Source organism: Macaca thibetana, chromosome 16 (assembly GCF_024542745.1).
Source record: "Macaca thibetana thibetana isolate TM-01 chromosome 16, ASM2454274v1, whole genome shotgun sequence".
Classification (NCBI taxonomy): domain Eukaryota; kingdom Metazoa; phylum Chordata; class Mammalia; order Primates; family Cercopithecidae; genus Macaca; species Macaca thibetana.
The window spans coordinates 19,515,555-19,534,102 of record NC_065593.1 but is presented as its reverse complement, the minus strand read 5'-3'; the positions used below and the strand labels follow the sequence as shown (position 1 = coordinate 19,534,102).

General features: G+C 49.0%; 2 protein-coding genes across 7 annotated transcripts in view; one reads left to right on the top strand and one right to left on the bottom strand.

Annotated features, from left to right (window-relative positions):
- SERPINF1 (serpin family F member 1) overlaps positions 1-1,275 on the top strand; it is a 173,001-nt gene extending 171,726 nt beyond the window's left edge. The window contains exons 8-9 of the mRNA XM_050763571.1: positions 269-479; positions 900-1,275. Coding sequence (XP_050619528.1) covers positions 269-479; positions 900-1,159 — 471 coding nt within the window. The 3' untranslated portion in view covers positions 1,160-1,275. The remainder of the gene's footprint in view (positions 1-268; positions 480-899) is intronic.
- Positions 1,276-4,174: 2,899 nt separating this feature from the next.
- SMYD4 (SET and MYND domain containing 4) overlaps positions 4,175-18,548 on the bottom strand; it is a 45,528-nt gene continuing 31,154 nt past the window's right edge. For 4 of the 6 annotated variants that reach the window (XM_050763536.1, XM_050763535.1, XM_050763541.1 and 1 more), the window contains 6 exons: positions 12,366-12,548; positions 11,739-11,902; positions 9,657-9,792; positions 8,688-8,804; positions 8,364-8,487; positions 4,175-6,161 (listed from right to left, as the gene is read on the bottom strand). In XM_050763536.1, the coding sequence (XP_050619493.1) occupies positions 6,008-6,161; positions 8,364-8,487; positions 8,688-8,804; positions 9,657-9,792; positions 11,739-11,902; positions 12,366-12,548 (878 nt within the window). In that variant the 3' untranslated portion in view covers positions 4,175-6,007. Of the gene's footprint in view, positions 6,162-8,359; positions 8,488-8,687; positions 8,805-9,656; positions 9,793-11,738; positions 11,903-12,365; positions 12,549-18,548 lie in introns of those variants that run through there. The other 2 variants (XM_050763538.1, XM_050763539.1) reach the window with 2 other exon arrangements.

The following is an 18,548-nucleotide window of genomic DNA, read 5'->3' as shown; positions in this document are numbered from 1 at the left end:
CCACAGGAGAACATTCTTTCAGCAGATAACTTCAGTTGGTATTAGGCCAAGGTAAGAAAGGCCAACAGCCTCCTTTCTGAAGAAATCTCAGGCGATGGCTTGCTGCCAGAAAGCTCGAACCTAGAGGGGGATTGTTAAACAGCTGAGGGGCTGGGGGAAGGACGAGGCCAGGGCCCCGCCACGGGAGAGGAAGACAGCTCCCGGCTGTGTCTGTCCCCGGCTTCTGGCCTCTAAAGGACTAACCCACGTGCTTTCTCACCTGTCTCAGATTGCCCAGCTGCCTTTGACCGGAAGCATGAGTATCATCTTCTTCCTGCCCCTCAAAGTGACCCAGAATTTGACCCTGATAGAGGAGAGCCTCACCTCCGAGTTCATTCACGACATAGACCGGGAACTGAAGACGGTGCAGGCGGTGCTGACCCTCCCCAAGCTGAAGCTGAGTTACGAAGGCGAAGTCGCCAAGTCGCTGCAGGAGACGAGTATGTCTGGAGACCCTTTTGCTTTTGGTGGGTGGGGCGGGCCGGGGTCTTCGGGGCTTCCACCTTGCTGAGCAGAACTCAGGGCTCCACGGCCTTGCAGGGGCCGTGCATGATTCCTTAATCCCCGTCCTGCCTGCCTTCTCTCATCAGGCTCATTCCTCAGTCTCACGAGCAGACCTCCTTCACAGGCGCTCATGACACTGCCTCTCAAGACGAGTCTGTCTGACCTGTTTTCTCATCTTGACCTAACTTGCCAAGTGCTCCTGGGCAAGTCGCTCCACCCTCGGCCAGCTCGGAGCTCTTGAGGCGTCCCAGAAAGTCAGCAGTGGCGCGCCGTCCCAGCTTGCTTGCAACTGGATCCCTTGGTCGGGGTGTCGGGGAAGGCAGGGTTTTAACGGAAATCTCTCTCCATCTCTACAGAGCTGCAGTCTTTGTTTGATTCACCAGACTTTAGCAAGATCACAGGCAAACCCATCAAGCTGACTCAAGTGGAACACCGGGCCGGCTTCGAGTGGAACGAGGATGGGGCGGGAGCCACCCCCAGCCCGGGGCTGCAGCCTGCGCACCTCACCTTCCTGCTGGACTATCACCTTAACCAGCCTTTCATCTTCGTCCTGAGGGACACGGACACAGGGGCCCTTCTCTTCATTGGCAAGATTCTGGACCCCAGAGGCACCTAATACCCCAGTTTAACATTCCAGTGCCCTAGAAGGGAACCCCAGAGGGACAGCAGATTCCACAGGACACAAAGCTGCTCCCATAAGGTTTCAATGCATACAATAAAAGAGCTTTATCCTTAACTTGCTACTTTGTTCCTCCTCCTATTTTGAGCTATGCTAAGTATCATATGAAGAGAAACTGCTCTTTAGGAGGTGGTCCTCTGCTTCTAGCCTGGTTTTATCTAAACGCTGCAGAAAGTCACCGTCTATAAGAACTTTAAGGTACCTGTGTTAGATAATGCAGGGACAGCTCTGCTCTGGGGGTGTTTCAGTACTAGGATCTGTGATCCTCCCGGGAGGCCATTTCCTGCCCCCATAATCACTGAAGCACGCTTGTAAACAACACACGGAGAGATGAGAGAGGCCATCTGTAACTTAAGGAAACTGTTATTTTATAAATCATTTAAAGAAAGCTTTCAAGGACACAGTAAATAGACCCGATATGTAAAGATTCTAAACATATTCTTTGTAAGGAGGTATGCCTATTTTACAAAGTACAGCCGGGTGCGGTGGCTCACGGCTGTAATCCCAGCATTTTGGGAGGCCGAGGCGGGCGGATCACCTGAGGTTGGGAGTTCGAGACCAACCTGATCAACATGGACAAACCCCGTCTCTACTAAAAATACAAAATTAGCAGGGTGTGGTGGCGCATGCCCATAATCCCAGCTAGTCGGGAGGCTGAGGCAGGAGAATCGCTTGAACCTGGGAGGTGGAGGTTGCAGTGAGCCAAGATCATGCCATTGCACGCCAGCCTGGGTGACAAGAGTGAAACTCCATCTCAAAAAACAACAACAGGCCGGGCGCGGTGGCTCAAGCCTGTAATCCCAGCACTTTGGGAGGCCGAGACGGGCGGATCACGAGGTCAGGAGATCGAGACCATCCTGGTGAACACGGTGAAACCCCATCTCTACTAAAAAGTACAAAAAAAGTAGCTGGGCGAGGTGGCGGGCGCCTATAGTCCCAGCTACTCAGGAGGCTGAGGCAGGAGAATGGCGTGAACCCGGGAGGCAGAGCTTGCAGTGAGCCGAGATCCGGCCACTGCACTCCAGCCTGGGCGACAGAGCGAGACTCCGTCTCAAAAAAAAAACAACAACAACAACAAAAAACCCAAAGTATAACTGGGCTTTTTTTTTTTTTTTTTTTTTTTTTTTTTTGAGACGGAGTCTCGCTCTGCCGCCCAGGCTGGAGTGCAGTGGCCGGATCTCAGCTCACTGCAGGCTCCGCCTCCCGGGTTCACGCAATTCTCCTGCCTCAGCCTCCCCAGTAGCTGGGACTACAGGCGCCCGCCACCTCACCCGGCTAGTTTTTTTTGTATTTTTTAGTAGAGACGGGGTTTCACCGTGTCAGCCAGGATAGTCTCGATCTCCTGACCTCGTGATCCGCCCGCCTCGGCCTCCCAAAGTGCTGGGATTACAAGCTTGAGCCACCGCGCCCGGCCAACTGGGCTTTTTGAGGAACATGAAACATGCCCAGTGTTTGAAGTAGAATAACTACCGAACTGTCCACAGGACTAAACTTTTTTTTTTTCTTGAAAAAGCTCTACCAAAAAAATCACTGTCCTTTCCCTTGCCACAGAGTATTAGACAGGAGGAGAAATGATATTCTGGGGCCCTTCGTTCTACAGATGTTTGAGTGCTAATTGTATTCCAGATTCCCAAAAAGCTATTGCCAGGTATCTCTGGGGCTACTGATTTCCTGATCATAATACAACGGCCACTGACGGGCACTTCTTGGGCACGCTCAGGGTGGGGAAGCTCTGAGCAGCGGCGTGGATCTGGCATTCTTTTCCACGAATGCACCTGAGCTACTTGGTCACCAGTGGTAACACAGCAACCAGGGTTCCGACCTAGGGAACCCCGTACCCTTCTGACTGGAATGGGGTTGGACTCTTGCTACACATCCTGGTGGAAGGGAGCGGCCATCCCTACCCTCGGTCTCTTAAAATCTAAACCACAAACAGCAACGAATCCCCTGCCGCCCCCGGTTCTCATACAGTCTGTATTCGACTCGCCAGCTTGGAGAGGTCTGGTAGAGAAAAGGAGTCTCTTTAGGTTTGACAACAAAGAGAAGAACTCAGGGCCGGGCATGGTGGCTCACACCTGGAATCCCAGCACTGTGGGAGGCCAACGCGGATGGCACACCTGAGGTCGGGAGCTCAAGACCAGCCCGGCCAACATGGAGAAACCCCGTCTTTACTAAAAATACAAGATTAGCTGGGTGTGGTGGCGCATGCCTGTAATCCCTGCTGCTAGGGAGGCTGAGGCAGGAGAATCATTTGAACCTGGGAGGTGGAGTTTGCAGTGAGCCAAGATTGTGCCACTGTACTCCAGCCTGGGTGACAGAGACTCTGTCTCAAAAAAAAAAAAAAAAGGGCCGGGCTCACACCTGTAATCCCAGCACTTTGAGAGGCTGAATCACCTGAGGTTGGGAGTTCGAGACCAGCCTGGCAAACATGGAGAAACCCTGTCTCTACTAAAAATACAAAATTAGCCAGGTGTGGTGGTGCATGCCTGTAATACCAGCTACTTGGGAGGCTGAAGCAGGAGAAATGCTTGAACCTGGGAGGCGGAGGTTGCGGTGAACCGAGATTACGCCATTGCACTCCAGCCTGGGCAACAAGAGCAAAACTCTGTCTCAAAAACAACAGGCCAGGCGTGGTGGCTCAAGCCTGTAATCCCAGCACTTTGGGAGGCCGAGACGGGCGGATCACGAGGTCAGGAGATCGAGACCATCCTGGCTAACATGGTGAAACCCCGTCTCTACTAAAAAATACAAAAAACTAGCCGGGCGAGGTGGCGGCGCCTGTAGTCCCAGCTACTCGGGAGGCTGCGGCAGGAGAATGGTGTGAACCCAGGGGGCGGAGCTTGCAGTGAGCTGAGATCCGGCCACTGCACTCCAGCCTGGGCGACAGAGCTAGACTCTGTCTCAAAAAACAAAAAAAACACAACAACAACAACAACAACTTAGAAAGAGGGATATGTGTTATAAAGTCTTTACTACAAGTTTGATTTTATTAGTGTTTGGTTAGTGACTCTGCCAAGAGTACAGAATGAAGGGCAGAGAATAAGGACTGGAAAACTGGCAGGAAACACACTGAGAGCCGCCATCCCTGGAGGAAACTGCTCAATACAATGACTCCATATTCACTTCTCTAGTCACAATTTATACTCCACCGATTTTCACAAAGGATTCGGGGAAGCTAGATGCTGTAAGTGGAACCCAGTGTCTCTGGAGGTAAGCCGCCTTACTGATTCCTTGTTTTACAATTATTTTTCAATTACAGTGTAACTACTAAGAGTTTCAGCTCCCACTGGAGTGGTGCACACATCTCATTACTACTAAAACCACAGGAATGTTCCAGGGAAACAGACTATCATCATCGAGTGAGGTGGAATCCAGCCAAAACCCCAGGCTAACCTCCAGATGCCTGCAGATCAGCTAAAATCCTTTTAAAGGACTTGGACTCTCCAGATACTAGTTTTAAGTCTTTTCTGGGAACTGGGAGTTTGTATTGGAGGCCACTTAACCATTTCAAGAAATATCCACCAAAATACATGTCTCTCTGACTGCAATGGTTTCTGAGTCCCCCCAGCCCTCGTATCCCAGGCTTGGGACTGTTGGGAAAGTCCCGTCTCCTGTTGAAAGCTCAGCAGCAACAGAACCTGTTTAGTTTAGTTTTTTTTTTTTTTTGAGATAGGGTCTTACCCTGTCACGCAGGCTGGAGTGCAATAGTGCGATCTTGGCTCACTGCGGCCTCAGTCTGCCAGGCTCAGGTGATCCTATCTCAGCTTCTCGAGTAGGTGGGACTACAGGCATGTGCCACCATGCTTGGTGAATTAAAAAAATTTTTTTTGTAGCGATACGGTCTCACTATATTGCCCAGGCTGGTTTTGAACTCCTGGGCTCAAGCGATCCTCCCACCTCAGTGTCTCAAAGTACTGGGATTACAGGCGTGAGCCTCCACACCCGGCCAACTCAACGTACTAGGATTACAGGCGTGAGCCTCCCACCTCAGCCTCTCACAGTACTGGGATCACAGATGTAAGCTTCTACACCGGGCCTGCAGAACCTACACAGAACCCACACCTGGTCCGCAGAACCCGCACCCGATCCACAGAACCCACACCCAGCAACAGAACCTCTTATTTTTTTTTTTGAGATGGAGTCTCACACTGTCGTCGGGCTGGAATGCAGTGGAGCGATCTCAGCTCACCGCAACCTCCGCCTCCTGGGTTCAAGAGATTCTCCTGCCTCAGCCTCTCGAGTAGCTGGGATTATGGGTACCTGCCACCACGCCCAGCTAGTTTTTGTGTTTTTAGTAAAGACGGCGTTTCACCATGTTGGCCAGTCTGGTCTCGAACTCCTGACCTTGTCATCTGCCCCCCTCAGCCTCCCAAAGTGTCGGGATTGCAGCCGTGAGCCGCCGTGCCCGGCTGGCAAACAAAACCTCTTTATTTTTTATTTTTTAGACGGAGTCTCACTCTGTTGCCCAGGCTGGAGTGCAGTGGCGCGATCTCGGCTCTCTGCAAGCTCCGCCTCCCGGGTTCACGCCATTCTCCTGCCTCAGCCTCCCGAGTAGCTGGGACTACAGGCGCCCGCCACCTCGCCTGGCTAATTTTTTGTATTTTCAGTAGAGACGGGGTTTCACCGTGTTAGCCAGGATGGTCTCGATCTGCTGACCTCGTGATCCGCCTGCCTTGGCCTCCCAAAGTGCTGGGATGACAGGTGTGAGCTGCCGCACCCGGCCATAACCTCTTTACCTTGTGTTCCACGGGCTCCTTTCCTGTGGGTCAAAATCCCCTTGGGACCCTAAACTGAAGACCTTACAAGGGTGGGTGGTAAGTCCAATAAACAGGATTTCATCTTCTGGAGCTCCTGGATTTCATCGTCCCACGGGCCACAGTGCAGCGACAGAACCTCCTCAGCCTTCTGGATTGCGCTCAGGGCTTCGGGTACTGCAAACCTGAGCCAAGGGAGGTAAGAGGAGTTAGTTCACTGATTCGGGAGGCAAATGTTCATTGAGGGCCCACTCACACACCGTGAAGAATATAAGATCATTTCTGTCATCAAGGATCTTACAGTGCAGAACAGTAAGACACTGTCACAAACACGCTGCAAAGCAGAATGTGAGAAAAAAGTTATAAAAGACAGTATAGACTCCAGGATCCTGAGAACAAGAGGCAAATCTCCAAGTGTTTTTTTCTTTGAGACGGAGTTGCACTCTTGTCGCCCAGGTAGTTGTGCGATCTCGGCTCACCGCAACCTCCGCCTCCCGGGTTCACGTGATTCTCCCGCCTCAGCCTCCTGAGTAGCTGGGATTACAGGCGTGGGCCACCACACTCGGCCTCAAAGTTTTCATCTGGTATTGACCACAGGTTTACACAGCAGTGTTCATTTTAGAGTGACCATCTTAGGGCTGACCTCTGACCTAACTCTGCAGCCCTTTTCCCTCGCTCTGACCAAACAGAATGTCTCTGTGTCTTGGGTATCGGCCCACTCACCATTCATAGCCTTAGGTTGAACCTTTTTTTTTCAGACGGAGTCTCGCTCTGTCGCTCAGGCTGGAGTGCAGTGGCCGGATCTCAGCTCACTGCAAGCTCCGCCTCCCGGGTTCACGCCATTCTCCTGCCTCAGCCTCCCGAGTAGCTGAGACTACAGGCGCCTGCCACCTCGCCCGGCTAGTTTTTTGTATTTTTTAGTAGAGACGGGGTTTCACCGTGTTAGCCAGGATGGTCTCGATCTCCTGACCTCGTGACCACCCGCCTCGGCCTCCCAAAGTGCTGGGATGACAGGCGTGAGCCGCCGAGGTTGAATCTTTAAACACGTTCTCATAGCAATGTACACCAAGGGCAGCTTTACCAAGGTTGGAGGTGTTCCACCCAGAAATCCTGAAATTGGGCCCTAAATGGTCTCAGTACAAAAGTGGATTTGGCATTAGCGTATCAGTGTGCTGTTCTTTCCTTTTAACCTTCAAAGCAGGTTCCTCTGCTTAGAACAGAGGATTAAAAAAAAAAAACAAAAGCTGGGCGCGGTGGCTCACGCCTATAATCCCAGCACATTGCGGGGCTGAGGCAGGTGGATCGCTTGAGGTTGGGAGTTCGAGACCAGCCTGACCAACATGGAGAAACCCTGTCTCTATTAAAAAATATAAAATTAGCCGGGCGTGGTGGTGCATGCCTCTAATCCAGCTACTCGGGAGGCTGAGGCAGGAGTATCACTTGAATCTGGGAGGCGGAGGTTGTGGTGAGCCAAGATCGCGCCATTGCACTCCAGCCTGGGCAACGAGAGTGAAACTCCATCTCAAAAATAACAACAACAACAAAAAAGCAGGGTTTCTCAACCCTGATACTACTGACACTGTGGGCTGAATCCTTCTTTGCTGGGGCTGGTGGGGTGCACTGTCCGGTACACGGCAGGATGCTTAGCAGCACCTCTGGCCTCTTTCCACTGGATGCCAGTAGCACCCCCCTTCCAAGTCATGACAATCAAAAACGTCTCCAGAGATCGCCTGAGCCCAGGAGTTTGAGGAAGCAGTGAGCTGTGATCGTGCCACTGCACTCCAGCCTGGGCAAGACAGCAAGACCCCTTCTCAAAAAAAAAAAAAAAAAAAAAAAAAAAAAAAAAAAAAGTCTCCAGGCAGTGCCACATGTTGTCTGGGGGTAAAATCAGCCCTGATTCCCTGGTTCAAGCAAATGCTTTACAAGGAACAGGATGCAGAGGAGGGAGAAGGCAGAGAGCCTGGAGTTGAGAGTGCTGGGAATGAGACAGCCAAGGGGGCTGTGATGAACCCGAGAGAAGCGGGAAGGAACACTATCTGGAGGGTGGGTGGGGCTGCCTGGCCAAGTTCTCTCTGGGAAATTCACTTGAGATCTAAAAGCTTTCCCCATATCTCCCAGGAGGAAATTCTTTTTTTTTGAGACAGAGTCTCGCTCTGTCACCCAGGCTGGAGTGCAGTGGCGCGATCTCGGCTCACTGCAAGCTCCGCCTCCCGGGAGGAAATTCTAAAGCGTTAAGTTTGTTAGAAAAACAGAAGGCAAAGCTCTCTCCTAAAGAGGAAATAAAGAAGTTTCAACATGCTTTTAAAAACACCATAGAAAAAAAGTAACACCCAGAAGAGCCTAGGAAAAGAACAGTGTGTGCCCTGTGAGGTGGGAAGAGGACTCACCCATTGAAGAAGATCTGGGCCAGTTTGAAGAGCTCATGGCCCATTTCAACGCTGGACGGCCCGTGGCGAACCTCCACCACGCGGAGACTCTTCTGTAGGTGGGTGGCTGACTTTTGCCAGTCCCCTGTGAGAAGAGAAAAGTCTTGTTCCAGAAAAGAACCACAGTCAACTGTGGATGCACATTTTTGGGGTGAGAAAACGGAATGAGAGGGGGAGCGGCGTCCGTTTACAGAGTTGGGGTAACCAGGCAGACAAGGCCGGGGCCACGATGAAACACCCACAGCAGACTGTTCCTGACTCAGAACATGAAGGCCGACGCCGTACCTAAGGCAGCACAGGCCCGGGCCAGGCCGTCCGCGATCTCTCCCACCATGGCGTGTTCTGCCCACAGGAAGCTCTCGGCATCACGCTGGCACCCCGACAGCAGCTGAACGGCTCGCTCTGTCAATTCAGAGGAAAGAGGCCTCACTACAGACATAAGCTCAGTCCTAGAAATGAGAACCCAGGTCTCAAATTCTCTGAATCAGCTGGGCTGAATGTGGACATTCCCGTCGGCCTCCCTGGGTTGTCACCAACCCACAGTGTCTGTTCCAATAAAGCTGCTGTTCTCTTATGTTTTCTCTGTCAGTGGAGAAAGGCGCTAGGGGAGGCCTTCCCACATTTACCCTGGGTTTTCAACATCAACTTGCCAACTCGACCAACTCTACCTTCCACGTATGACCATGACTTCTCTTGACCCTGAAATCTAAGCTAAAGGTCAACTTTCATAAAGCAGGGCAAACACAATCCCATGGCGTCAAGCTCTAAGGCAGGGTTTTCAAGGGCGATGGGGAGCTCCACAACTCTCCTTCTGAAAAGAGCAAGACACTCCTATCAGCTGGGCTCTCGCCCCACTGCTCCCCAGCACAGACCAGCTCTGAGGAGGGCAGAACCGCCCTTCTAGGAAGTTACGTTGCTAGGCCCTGGAATTAAAATAAATGGCACTGAACTTCTGGAACTGCACAAAGCTCACGGATGTCAGTGATGACCCGTTCGCTGGCAGAGGTACTTCAACTTAGCAATCGGATGCAGAAGAAAACAACAGCTGAAATCACCTGGCCCCTTTTCAAGGGCCCCACAGTAACAGGGCTGGTCAGGGTTTGGTCTCACTGGCCTATATAGCCATCTTGTGGCTGGCATGGGGATAATGACATTCAATTCTTCCATCAGTACTGAGTATCCTTGAGTCCAAAATGGTATCAGAATGAATAAAAGGGAAGGGGCTGGAGGACCAAAGCGGGGAGCCAGTCTCACCTAGTTCACCATCTCTGAGAAGCTTCTGGGCCACTCCGACCTGCTGCTGAAGGTCCTGTAACCGAGAGACTAGGTGGTCTCTGCTGACGACGGATTCTGCACAAGATCTGTTGCCACAGCGCAGCACGCCATCTCCCTGTGGAAGTCAGTTTTCTCTTTATTCCAACGCCCGGGGCGGTTATCAACGTTGCCTGTGCTCACATTATAGGATTGCTGCACAGTTTCTTACCTCATGGAGGAAAGAGACGCCTGTAATAGCACATCATGACCAAAGCCTGATAGAATTTAGTTTGATGGCGGCAGTTCCAATGAAGGCAGGAGCTGATCCCACCTGAGGTTTCATTCTTGGAACAGAATGGGGATAGTGCACCGTTTCTTTCCATTTCTATAGCCCCTCTCGTCGCTTTTTGGGGCCAGGACTTTAGATGACGAACATTTCTAGTGGTTATGAAAAAGTCCCAAGAAAACCAATAGAAAGGCCGGGCACGGTGGCTCACGCCTGTAATCCCAGCACTTTGGGAGGCTGAGGTGGGTGGAACATGAGGTCAGGAGATCGAGACCATCCTGGCTAACACAGTGAACCCCGTCTCTACTAAAAATATAAAAAATTAGCAGGCCGTGGAGGTTGCGGGTGCCTGTAGTCCCAGCTACTCGGGAGGCTGAGGTCGGAGAATGGCATGAATCCGGGAGGCGGAGCTTGCAGTGAGCTGAGATAGCGCCACTGCACTCCAGCCTGGGTGACAGAGCGACACTCAGTCTCACAAAAAAAAAAAAAAAAAAAAGAAAACCAATAGAAAGGCCAGGCGCAGTGGCTCACGCCTGTAATCCCAACGCTTTGGGAGGCCGAGGCGGGTGGGTCTCTTGAGGCCAGGAGATTGAGACCAGCCTGGCCAACACGGAGAACATGGCCAACCCATCTCTACTAAAAATACAAAAATTAGCTGGGCGTGGTGGCGTATGCCTGTAATCCCAGCTACTGGGGAGGCTGAGGCAGGAGAATTGCTTGAATCTGGGAGGTTGAGGCTGTGGTAAGCGGAGATCATGCCACTGCACTGCAGCCTGGGTGATAGGGTGAGACCCCATCTTAGGGAAAAAAAAAAAAGAAAACCAATAGAAAAAGGTGCTAGGTGTGATCGCCCTACATTTGACCTCAGGTCTGCAAGTTTAGCTTTCTAACACAACCAGCTCTGCGTTTCACTCACGACTCTCCTAAGAATACGGCACCTCTGGCAGAGGGGAAATCCTCTGAGGTAGACATCTGCTGTGTTTCAAAGGCCAATATCTATTTTCTCATTTAGCAACAGCAGCCCAGTGTCTCATGAGGATCCCTCTCACCCTCAGTCCCACGGCTGGTGCCCTACAGCTGAGGGTGTGGCATGTGGCTCACATATAGCTCCTTTCTCTGGCCCAAATGGCTGGAGGAAAACTATGTCCCCACAGTTCTCAGGTCAATGAAACTCAGTAGCATCTTTGCCCAGGCTGCTGTTAGAGCGGTGTGTGCTCTTATCCTCCTTGGCAGGAGGTCCGCAGGCTGCTGGCAGCTCTCCTGCACCATTACAGGGAAGTCTGTGTGAGGATGGGCCACCACAGAGAAAATGAAGCTGAGAGGGGTGGACAGAAAGCCCCTGGATCAAGCTGTACCTTAAGTAGACTTATCCTGGAATTTTTTTCTTGAAATTTTTTTTGGTAGAGACAGGGTCTTGCTATGTTGCCCAGGCTGGTCTCGAACTCCTGGCCTCCAAGTGATCTCCCCACCTCAGCCTCCCAAAGTGCTGGGATAATAGGCAAGTGTCACTGTGTCTGGCCTATCCTGGGACTTTTCAATGACTTACTTGAGCAAATAGATTCCCAGTCTCCCCCAAATCCCACACCAGTTCAGAAGGGATTTTCTGTCCTTTATAAGAGAAACATTAAACGGAACCTTTCCCTGTAGTTTCTGTGGAGGGGAAGCAGTGTATGCGGCTGACTGGCTACAATGGCGGATGACTGGCTACAACGGAGGCGGCTTCCTCCCAAACACTGATCACCCTCGGGCTGGAAAACTGACCTCTGGGAAACGTAGAGGGGAGAGGAGAGAATTACCTGCATGGGAGCTCTGCAACTGTTGCAACAGAATGCTTTCCACCTGGGGCCTGCAGCCATCCTGTGTGCCTCAGTCTGACAAGCTGGACAGGTGCAGTCAAAGAAATACTGAGACCTCAGCTTCTGCTGCCTTTCGGCAACCCCCATCCGGCTCTTGTGAGGCCCTGGAGGGAGATCACCCTCAGCCAATGTTGAAAGCAAGAAAGAGTCAAACACGACTTAAAAACCTTCAGCTTAGTGGAGGGTCTGGACAATTACTTATCATGTGACAGCTAACCTTTACTCAGACATTTGTGGAACTGGATACTAAAATAAGCTTCCAAGCTGCTGAGACAGGAAGAAACAGAAGCCAAGAAGTTGTTCCTAGCCCATTTTCAGAACAGGAAATACATAGTGATTAAACAGAGCAAGACATAGTTTAGCCACAAGAGAGCCCTAGTACGAAGGCCCTCCCTCCCTTCCTCCCTCCCTTCCTCCCTCCCTTCCTTGTTTTAGGCCTGAGTGTTCACCGCCTCTTCCAGGAAGCAGACAGTAGACAGGTGAAGTCACACGCCCGGGGGCTTGCTGACTCGCGTCCCCCTGTCCTTTTCTGTCGGGGCGGGACAGCAGTGCGGAGGGATGGCTCACCATAGCAGTGGAGAATCTCTTGCCCCTTTCCAATCCGCTGTGATGCGCGGATGGTGGCGACAGTGCTAATGAAGGACACGCTGGTGTTGGGGCTGCAGGAGTGGTTCAGGAGGCTGATAACGGGGAAGATGCCTGTGGCAAGGCGCACCTGCCTGCTGTCAGTAACGATGCTCCCTTTAGATCCTGACAGGGCAAGAGGAAAGAAGGAAAAAGGTGTCAGGACATGAGCCCTGGCCCCGCCGTCTATGCCTCAGAAGATGAGCCGGGCAGCTAGGCCTGCAGCCCATGTGAGTCATGGCACCACAGCCGGATCCAATGTAAATCAGATGGAACATGACTCATGGCAAGCTCCGGTCCCCAGGAAGCAAAGTGGATGAACCACACCAAGTCCACTGGAGTCCTGGAACCTAACGACTGTGTCTCTACACCACGAAATAGCCAAAGATGAGAACTTACAGAAAAGCAATAAAAAAAGAATGAAGAGTAGGGAGCGTTCTAGATAGTTTCATGATGTTCCTGAGGGAGAACACAGAAACCAGAGCCCCTGTCGAGGTGACTTCCCAAAGACTTTTAGAGCCCAAAGGCTTTTGTTTATCTGGTCTTTGGCTGGTTAATAGAACAAGCGACCTAGTTACTAACCTGAACTTTATATATTTAAGCAGGCCAGGCACCGGGGCTCCTGCCTGTAACCCCGAGGCTCAGGCAGAAGAATTGCTTGAGCCCAGGAGTTCAAGGCCAGCCTGGACAACACAGCTAGATTTGGTCTCTAAAAAAAAAAAAAAAAAATTAAAAAAATTAGTCAGCCATAGTGGTGCATATCTGTAGTCCCAGCTACTCAGGAGGCTGAGGCGGGAGGATCAATTGAGCCCTGGAGTGTGAGGCTGCAGTGAGCCATTATCGCACAATTGCACTCCAGCCTGGGTGACAGCAGGCCCTGTCTGGAAAAAAAAAAAAACCACACACATAAAAAAATAAAAATAAAAAATAAATATTTAAAAAAAGTTTTACCATATTTGTAAAATTTATTATCTTTTTCTTTTTTGGTCTTTTCAAGCCCATAGTAGTTTACTTTAAAATTTTGTTCATTTTGGCCGGGTGCAGTGGCTCACGCCTGTAATCTCAGCACTTTGGGAGGCCGAGGCAGGCAGATCATAAGGTCAGGAGATCGAGACCATCCTGGCTAACATGGTGAAACCCCGTCTCTACAAAAACACAAAAAATTAGCCGGGCGTGGTGGCGGGCACCCGTAGTCCCAGCTACTCGGGAGGCTGAGGCAGGAGAATTGCTTGAACCCGGGAGGTGGCGGTTACAGGGAGCCGAGATCGCGCCACTGCACTCCAGCCTGGGCAACAGAGTGAGACCCTGTCTCCAAAAAAAAAAAAAAAAAAAAAAAAAGAAAAAGTTTGTTCATTTGAGAAAAGAAAACATGGTGGCTAATTAGCATTTTAAAAGTCCACTTGTACCATTTCACTTAGCCAGAGGCTCTACCTGTGCCGGTTTTTGTCAAAGCCATCTGTCCTAGGAGTATGTACAGTAAAGATAATCTTGGGCATACAGAAATGCTTCAATTATGTTCAGTAGCCTCAGTTTAAGCATGAGGCAAATTATGTTTCCAACAAAACAGGTTGGAAGATAAAAGATACTAGTATCTAAGAGGAAACATTCAGTTTTCTGGAAAACTGGAAAAAGCATCAAATAATTGTGATATCACCAAACACATGCCAGGAATCTCAAAAAAACCACTCACCAGGGTGGGCACCGTGGCTCATGCCTGTAATCCCAGCACTTTGGGAGGCAGAGTTGGGCGGATCACCTCAGGTCAGAAGTTTGAGAGTAGCCTGGCCAAAATGGCAAAACCCTGTCTGTACTAAAAATACAAAAATTAGCTGGGCATGGTGGCATACGCCTGTAGTCCCCGCTACTCTGGTGGCTTAGGTATAAGAATTGCTTGAATCCAGGAGGCAGAGGTTGCAGTGAGCCAAGATCACACCACTGCACTCCAGCCTGGGTAACAGAGCAAAACTCTGTCTCACAAAACAAAAAAATTCACCAAAGAAATAAATAGTCTAGGTATAAATGTAATGGATAAAGAAAATATTATGAACCATCACATGAAAATGTTTTATAGGCTGGGTGCATGGCTCATGCCTGTAATCCCAGCACTTTGGGAGGACGAGGCAGGCGGATCACTTGAGGTCAGGAGTTTGAGACAAGTCTGGCCAACATGGTGAAACCTCGTCTCTACTAAGAATATAAAAACTTAGCTGAGCATGGTGGCGTGCACCAGTAATCCCTGCTACTCGGGAGGCTGAAGCCGGAGAATCACTTGAAACTGGGAGGCAAAGGTTGCAGTGAGCCAAGATTGTACCGCAGCATTCCAGCCTGGGCGACAGAGTGAGACTCTGTCTCCAAAAAAAAAAAATAAGTTTTATAAAGGAAAACACTAAATGTAGGAATAATAGGAATAATGTTGTCTCTCTGGAGGCAAGTCTACTATCTGTTGCTAAGGAGAACAAGAATAGAACAAGTAAATACATTTCACAGGGAATCCAAATGACTCAATTCTAGTTAATAATTCTACAAATTGTATTAAAATCTCTCATCAGAGCTTCTCTGAAGTGCTTCACTGATTTTGTTTCTTCTTCTCCGCCTTGTTCAATGCCCACCTTCTGGTGTATGTGCTAACGAGCAGTGAAAATGCTAAAAGGCAGGTGGCAGGAAGGAGCCGGCCAGGGCATGGACAATTTGTAGTCTGAATAATCAGCGTGTGCATAATTAAAAGTGGACTTGCATTGCCAACTACTGATAACTGGCAATCTATATTAGAACCGCTGCTAAAATTTTCTAGAAAAGAATGATCACACTACAGTGAGTAATGTCAGCTCTGTGAATTATTTATAGATTACCCTCTGACAGAAGTAGGCCCAGGAACTGTGGGTATTTATGTCAGAGTTAAATCTCTAATTATTTCTAAAAAATTAAGTATTGATTTTTTAAAATTACTCAATATTTTGCATTAATCATCTATCAGTAGAGATAACAGAAAGTGAGAATATGTATGTACTTCATCAACCAAATTTAATCTGTGACATTTTGTATTAAAACAAAGAGGGAGTGATTCTATACCAAAAGGGTACCTTGCTAATATCCCTAGTGTATTTATTTTTATTTATTTATTTATTTATTTATTTATTTATTTATGAGACATAGTCTCACTCTGTTCCCCAGGCTGGAATGCAGTGGCATGATCTAGGCTCACTGCAACCTCCGCCTCCTGGGTTCAAGTGATTCTCCTGCCTCAGCCTCCCGAGTAGCTGGGATTACAAGTGCCCACCACAACCGGCTAATTTTTGTGTTTTTAGTAGAGATGGGGTTTCACCATGTTGGCCAGGCTGGTCTCGAACTCCTGACCTCATGATCCACCCACTTGGCCTCCCAAAGTGTTGGGATTACAGGCGTAAGCCACCGTGCCTGGCCATCCCTAGTGCATTTAAACTGGGATTCAAGTAAAGAAAAAAAGATTCATTCACAATACTTTGAGAATATACATCCTTTGGTATATATTTTACATAATGAGAAAATTGTGGGTGTGTGTCTAATCAAGGACCCAAACTAAAGATAGATTCCTTCGGCCAGGCGCGGTGGCTCACGCCTGTAATCCCAGCACTTTGGGAGGCCGAGGCAGGTGGATCATGAGGTCAGGAGATCTAGACCATCCTGGCCAACATGGTGAAATCCCATCTCTACTAAAAATAGAAAAAATTAGCCCGGCGTGGTGGTGGGACCCTGTAGTCCCAGCTACTTGGGAGGCTGAGGCAGGAGAATGACATGAACCTGGGAGGCAAAGCTTGCAGTGAGTGGAGATCACGCCAGTGAACTCCAGCCTGGGAGACAGAGCAAGACTCCGTCTCAAGAAAAAAATAAAAAAATAAAATAAACATAAATAAATAAAGTAAAAAAAAAAAAAAGATTCCTTCGTTGCTGAAGAGTGAAAGCAACGGGCAGTGAATTGATGGGATGTGACAGGACACAGAAACCCAGTAAAACCGTGTTATGACAGGAATCCAGATAGATCACGAATGTACCATTCCCACTGAGACAGAGCCACATGCCACGGTCTAGAAAAATCATCAGCGGCCAGTTCCGTCCCTTGAGATAAGCCCTGGTGCGAGGTTTCTGGGGAACTTTGATTAAATAGGATTTATGCAAAGATAATAACATACATTTTTATAGGTTTTTGTCAGTCTATCCTAGTTAACACTTTAATCCTTCGCCTGCACTGCTAATAAAACAGATGCTAATGAAATTCAACGAGAACACTAAATTGGGAGGCATCGGAACCCCAAAGAAATAATAAAAAGGGATATAACAAGATTAGAAATATGAGCAGACTAAAACAAAATGAGATGAAATTTAAAAATGAAAGTGAACCTTGCTGGTGGGCGCGTAACAGTGGAACTTTCCTGGAGGGCAATTTTGCAAGATGTATCAAGTGCCTTAAAAATGGTCACAGAAGGCCGGGCGCAGTGGCTCACGCCTGTAATCCCATCACTTTGGGAGGCTGAGGTGGGAGGATTGCTTGAACCCAGGAGTTCGAGGTTACAGTGAGCTATGATAGCCCCACTGCACTCCAGCCTAAGTGACAGAGTGAGACCCTGTCAAAAAAAAAAAAAAGCCACTAATTGAAATTACAAAAGGAATACGTGGTAGTCAGAGAAAAATTTTAAAAATTGCACATTACAGAGAAAATGACAGTCACTTGCAATGCCATCACGGAGATATGACATGTTGTCTTTAAATCCTAACCTAAAATGCATTTTAGAATTAAAAATACAGGTCTGGTGTGGTGGCTTACCCCTGTAATCCCAGCACTTTGAGAGGCCGAGGCAGGAGGATCACTTGAGCTCAGGAGTTTGAGACCAGCCTGGGCAATGTGGCAAAACCCTGTCTCTACAAAAAATACAAAAGTTAGCCTGGTGTAGTGGTGCACACCTGAGCCCAGCTACTTGGGTGCCTGAGGAGGGAGGAGCACTTGAACCCTGGAGGTCGAGGCTTCAGTGAGCTGAGATCGTGCCACTGCACTCCAGCCTGGGCAACAGAGACCCTGTCTCAAAAAACAAAAACAAAACCAATAAAATAACTTGCTGCTGTGATAGGCCCACAAGAGTATCTGGTTTTAATTACTAGAGAGAGGTTAGTGACCGTTTTTATTTATCACTATTTTATTTATCACTATCGATAAATAATATCAATCATGACCGATTTTATTTATCATTATCAATACAGTGCTTGCGCATGTATGCTTTTAACAGCTGTACTGAGATAGAATCCGTCTACCATAAAATTCACTTACGGGTACAATTCAGTGCTTTTTTGGGGGGAAATTTACATGATTGGGCAAACATGACCGGTTTTACATTTTCATCATTATGCACATTTTTATTTTTACCTTGCTTCTTTTAGACAGGGTCTCACTCCGTTGCCCAGGCTGTAGTGCAATGGGCTGACCTCAGCTCACTGTGGCCTTGACCTCCTGGGCCCAAGTTGTCCTCCCACCTCAGACTCCCGAGTAGCTGCGACCACAAGCGCGCACCACCACGCTCAGCTAATTTTTGTATTTTTGTAGACACGGAGTTTAGCCATGTTGCCCAGGGTGGTCTCTTAACTCCTCAGCCTTCCAAAGTGCTGGGATTACAGGTGTGAGCCACTGTGCCTGGCCGCTATGCATATTTCTAAACGTTGATTTTAAGAGCTGTATAGTTGCTAGAGATGTTCCCTCATTTTGTCCATTTACATCTTGATTTTTGTTTATGAGGTTTTTTTTTGGGGGGGGGTGTTGTTAAAACAATGACAATTTCATTTGTTCACAATTCTGTACCCCAGCAGTTTTGGCTCAGCTCAGTTGAATATTTTTTTTTTCTGCTGGTTTTGCCTGGGGCTTACTCACATGCCTGCATTCCTGTGGCAGGTGGTCTTTTATTCTCAAGGCAGCCAGCCCAGGCTTGTTCACAGGGCTACAGTATCATTCCAAGAAGGTGACAGTGGAGGCAATTAAGGCTTAGACTCCAAAGTTACATAACATCACTTCTGTCTATTGGTCAAAGCAAGTTACAGAGCTAACCCAGATTCAAGGGAAGGGGGAAAAAAACTCCACTTTTTAACAAGAGAAGCAGCAATGTCAAG